We start from the raw sequence: 5540 nt of genomic DNA, 5'->3' as shown, positions 1-5540 counted from the left end.
ACTGTAGGGCGTTAATCATCCATGGTTCTGTTGATAAGATTTACCAATGGGGTATGCCATGGAGTTTGCAAAGAATATCTTAAACCACATATTGGGTGTTAAGCATCCATGGTTCCGTTGATAAGATTTTACCAATGGAATATGCCATGGAGTTTGCAAACAATATCTTAAACCACATATTGCAATCATTAATGGAGATGATCATGAATGTGCCCCATCATCAGAATGAGCTAGCTTTAATTGTTTTTGATTTTGTCAAAAAACAATTCTAGCCATGACAGCGAAAATAAGCCTCAACATTCACACCTATAACCTTTTTTATCCTATATGTAATTTATGTATGATCAAGAGTTCAGCATATGCTGAAATCCCAGAAATGGTTAAAACTAAGAATTAAGATAAGACTATTACAAAATTACTGAATCCATCAAAGGCAAGATGATAGGAAGCTCAAAGTGTAGACCTAGCGATCATGTTCTTATCTCTGATTCATTGGATTATTCTTGAATACCATAATCGTTAAACACAAATACACAAATAACCTTGAACAAAGTAGAAGCTTGAAACTATGATACTGTATGTGATTGTGAACGCAAAAGTTAGCTACAAAACAGTTTCCAAACCCTACTTATACTTGATAAACCAACATGATCTTTTAGATGTGGACGATTACATGATAACTATCATATACAGTTATTAATATAACCACCAACTGCTTCTACAGTCGTGGAGTTTAAACTCATCCAAACCAATCCCATTGGGCCAACGGCCTAGTTCGAAACAAAACCATAACGGAGGCAATATAGTAAACAAACATAAACCACAATAGTTTAAAGTACTAGCTAGAGACAACATCATAATAAACAAAAAGACAAATAAATAAGCCCATTAATGAATTAACGGGTCACACAAAGTACAACATACGTCCCTGATCCCACTTTGGCCAACGGCCTAGTTCGAAACAACACCCTAAACGGGGCCATATAGTAAACAAACATAAACCACATGCAATAGTTTTAAGTACTAGAGCCAACATTATAATAAACGAAAAGACAAATAAATAAGCCCATTAATGAATTAACCGGACACACAAAGTACAACACATGTCCATGATAAAATCTTAACATCAAAATGCCACACTTGATCCTCCTGCCGCGGATCTCCCTTCGTAATCTGAAAAATCATATAAGGAATTGAAGTGAATGAATGCCAAATATTATACTTCTTATAAGGATTTTCAAATAAATAATAGTACATCAAACTTCAAATTAAATTCGTACAAACAGTACTATCCGTCACTAATACTCAGTTTCCATCAATAATCGTTATCCATGTAGAAAAGCAAGATAGTAAATGCATATATATATAAACATCTAATGCTGGTTGGTTATATGGTAGAACCCCAAACAATATGCTTATATATTGTTGGGTGTGTGTGCTAAGTATTCGATCCTTGAGGGACATTCACAAGGGATATGAGACCGTAGAACACATTAAAAAACCATAAATAATAAGTTACTGAAATACATTAAATACCCATTCCTCAAAATAATCATTCTACAAAGTAGTGAACAAACTACTACAAGATAGTTTCTTACCACAACACTCTATCATCCTGACTTCTTCAACAGCATAAAACTCAGGCATTTGGTCCCTTGATTAACTGTTGAGTAAAATGGTTAACAACTAATGGACATTCCAAGAAGAGATGTGAATAAAAGGAACATGTATGATTTATAGAAAATTAAAAGTCAACACAAATCTATTACAAAATGTGAAAGAGAAAAGGACTGAACTCACCCTGCAACTCCTCACAGGCCGCTTCAGTCTCTCATTAGCATTTGGAAGAAACTTCTGAGGAATTAGAATAAAAAAAGTTACAACATGAAGGACATAATAAGAAGAGAAGAGAGTCATGAATTGAATGATAAGAAATAGGACCCACATTGGCACTCCTCTTTTTCGGAATCGGCTTCCCATTAACATAGGGAGATATAAGGCTTTGCACAAACACAGGGGCGTCAATATATCCCAAGGTCTTGTTAGAGCGTGATTCATCAGCACGGAGGAAAACATCAGACGGAATACAATATTCATTCGATGCTTTCATGTAGTGTACAATATCATATTTCATCTCGTTATAATATTGTATCAGTTCCCATGACTCCTTGACATTGTAGTCTTTCATTACCCATGTATCAACAAATAAAAATGAACGAGTATATATATATGCATAGACACTCTTTGATAACTGCCAGGTAGCTCTCAGAAGTATATTCATATCTTTCATCATCTGGTTGGGAGATTTCCCTAAATTCATCTTTAGACAAATCATACGCTATAATTATGATATTCATGTTCACCTCATCTCTCGCAATCCAGTGAAGTGCACCATTGCATAAGATACCATCCTTTGTAATCCAGCTAAGTGCAGTATTCGGTTTCATAAATCCACCCGTCACTTTCCCAATAAGACTCCACACATTACATTTCAAACTCCACACTCGAACACATGTTTGAGATTCTTCCCAGAACCCTAGAATAACCTTGTAATCATGATCTTTGGTTGAATCATAACCAAAACCCCTACATACCGGATCACCGTGCCAAAAGAAAAGTGATTTCAGTTGTCTTACCTCTCTAGTCAACGGATTGCCGACTAAAACCTCACGCTCATAATGATAGAAGAGGCACACCAGGCCATTGGAAGAGCCAACAAGATCATAATGGGCAGGGGCATCAACTACTGAAGTGATTCTTCTGTTGTGAAGCTCATTGTTGTAGCGATCTTTGTTGTAATTATGTTGGAAATGAAGATTAATGAAACGAGGACTTGTGATTAAAGAATCCCAAGCCTTACAGACACTCCTGAAGCGGATCAGATCCTTCACTTCTGATCTTACGAGTATCTGCTCAATCAGATCGTCTTGACAAAAGTCTGCCATTCAAACCCTATTTCATAGGGTCGGCTGCTACTGAAAAAGATGTAACAGTGGTCGATGAGGACTACATATATACTTTCTACACTCAGGTTTCAGATAATTTACATATTTGGTCCCTCATTATAGATAACTAAAGGGTCCAAAAGAGACAAAATTACATAAATGAGGGGATAGTGTGTGAATGAAGACAAAGTTGAGTTGCATCAGGAGATGAATGCTGGAAACCAAAATATTGGCAAAGAATTAAGAACGGCGATGTGGGTTTGGATCTGGTCGCATATGCTTATGTGTGAAGGGGAATGACGAGGATTATCGATTTAGCTCAAACAATTGGTGTGTTGGTAGGCAAATAATATTTATGCATTTTCCACTTTCGATCGCCAATCAAAATCATTCTGTTCAAGTAAATTTGAGCATACTGGTTATGCACGATTAAAACAAGATACGATCTCGAGACAAATAAAGAATAATTTGAAAAAGGAACATTCTTATCGCGTAATTTGGGTATAGGGAGTTAGTAATTCATTTTGCTATTAAGAACTATAGAATCCATTGCTCTAGACTCCAGTAGGTAATTTGTGTATACGGTAAATAAACATACATCATAAATATTTTTTATCTTAGAATTATTAATTATTTAATTATATTATAATCCTTATGTTATTTCCTAAACTAAAATGGAAATATCTATAAAAAATGCAAATACTTTATCATATTATTTTTTATGTTTTCCGGTTCTTAGATACTGTCCGACAGATCTAACCAGTGAATTGGTAAGACAACCGATCTGACGTCTGGCCCGGCTTTGGATAACATTGTTTGATAGATAAGTGACATGATAATCAGAGTCTAGCTAAAGGCCTTTTAGATTGTTGCTAACTGAATGAATTGTATTCAAAGGAGTAGCAGGTGACCACCCAACCAAAGCATTGTCTCTTAGTATTCATCTAGTTTACGCAGATATAAACTAAAGTTGCAATATCATAAAGAGTTAAATGGCCATATACATAACAACTTTAAATACATACATCAGATATTGTTTAGTAGAATATAATGACGCCACTATTGCTGCTTTGTCTTGGATCTTCCCAACGAAATCAATCATATAAAGAATGTATAATCACTTGTTGGGCCCCGTTTTATATAGTTAGTCTTTTGTATTGATTAAAGTTATGTATTTGGGCCGATGGGTCATTTAGTACATTGTTTGGGCCTTGGTCCTTTGTAAAGAAACCTATTGGGCATTAGAAGTACTTTACTTCTCATGCATGCTTCCCTATAAATAGGAAACATGCCATGAGAAGCAAGGTTGTTGAAGTTTAATATACAAAAATAAAACCTTTTACAAGAACTCTATCACTTTCTCTCTCTCTCTCTCTAACCTCTCCTTTCCTTAACCGAAAATAAACTCAAGATCCGACCTCTTGGTTGCTTAGTGTGATTTCCGCTAGCACTAAGTTAGGTTGATCCAAAGACGTTGTTAGATCCACCTGAATAGGGACCTACAATTGGTATCAGAGTTTCGGCTCACTAGTTGAGGGTTTTTGGATCACAACCTTAGGTTTTGATCTTGAAAAGAAGAAAATAAGTGTTCAAGTGTTCTTGACAAAGAAAATTATCATAAATACAAATAGAATTAAAAAAAAAACTTCATAATATGTCTTAGAAATGTTCTTGGTGAAAGTCTTAAGTGTTAAAAGTGGTGTTTATGGGTTTCAAGTTTGTTAGTTTGAAAAGTAAAAATTTCGCTTCGCTTAGGATTCTTTCGCTTCGCTTGGAATCCTTTCGCTTCGCTTGGGATTCTTTCGCTTCGCTTGGAATCCTTTCGCTTCGCTTGGGATTCTTTCGCTTCGCTTGGAATCCTTTCGCTCCGCTTGAAATCCTTTCGCTTCGCTTGCAATTCTTTCGCTTCGCTTGGATTCTATCGCTTCGCCTGGAATCCTTTCGCTTCGCTTGGGATTCTTTCGCTTCGCTTGGAATCCTTTCGCTTTGCTTGAAGCCATTTCGCTTCGCTTGAAGTTGTTTAAGCGAAAAAGTTAACTGTTTTGAAGATTAAGCTCTGTTGAAGATTTACACCATGGCTAGTACTGATTCAAAATTGTTGAAGGGTTATTTGCTGTTAGAAAATCAAGTGGGAACACCTCAAAAACCTCCTAAGTTTATGACCTTAGATGATAACTTTATTGATTTCAAATGGAGGTTCATGAATTTCATCTCATTAACTGAAATTGGTTTAATGAGATGTTTTGAAGAGGGTCCTTACGTTCCAGTAACTCGCACTGATGCTGGGGAACAACCAAAGGCACCTGAGAATTATGATCAAGATGATATGGATAAGTTAGCACTAGACAAGAAAGCGTTTCTGTTGCTGACAGTTAGTCTCTCAAATGAAATCACAGAGACACTACGGGAACATAGAAGTGCCAAGGGATTATGGGAAGCTCTTGTTGAGATGGTTGAAGGAAATGCTGAAATTAGAGAAAACAAGAAAGCACTGTTGAAGGAAGAATTCAACATGTTCAACCATCGTCAGGGTGAGGCTGTGCTAGACTTAGTGAAGAGGTTTGAGAAGCTCATGGTCAAAGTAAGAGCTGCAGA

The 5540-nt window shown here is 36.2% G+C and overlaps 1 protein-coding gene across 1 annotated transcript; it reads right to left on the bottom strand.

Moving 5' to 3' along the window:
• Positions 1 to 1077: 1077 nt before the first annotated feature.
• Positions 1078 to 2945, bottom strand: LOC143608944 (F-box/kelch-repeat protein At3g23880-like). The gene is made up of 4 exons (XM_077083837.1): positions 2240 to 2945; positions 1946 to 2181; positions 1801 to 1854; positions 1078 to 1173 (listed from the first exon to the last, which is right to left on the bottom strand). The coding sequence occupies exons 1-4, from the start codon at positions 2943 to 2945 to the stop codon at positions 1078 to 1080; spliced, it is 1092 nt and encodes a 363-aa protein (XP_076939952.1).
• Between the last annotated feature and the right edge of the window lie 2595 nt (positions 2946 to 5540).

Source organism: Bidens hawaiensis, unplaced genomic scaffold (assembly GCF_021521415.1).
Source record: "Bidens hawaiensis isolate Kalapana, Puna unplaced genomic scaffold, B.hawaiensis_p1.1 tig00419463_1, whole genome shotgun sequence".
Lineage (NCBI taxonomy): Eukaryota > Viridiplantae > Streptophyta > Magnoliopsida > Asterales > Asteraceae > Bidens > Bidens hawaiensis.
This window is presented reverse-complemented; position numbering and strand designations above follow the sequence as displayed.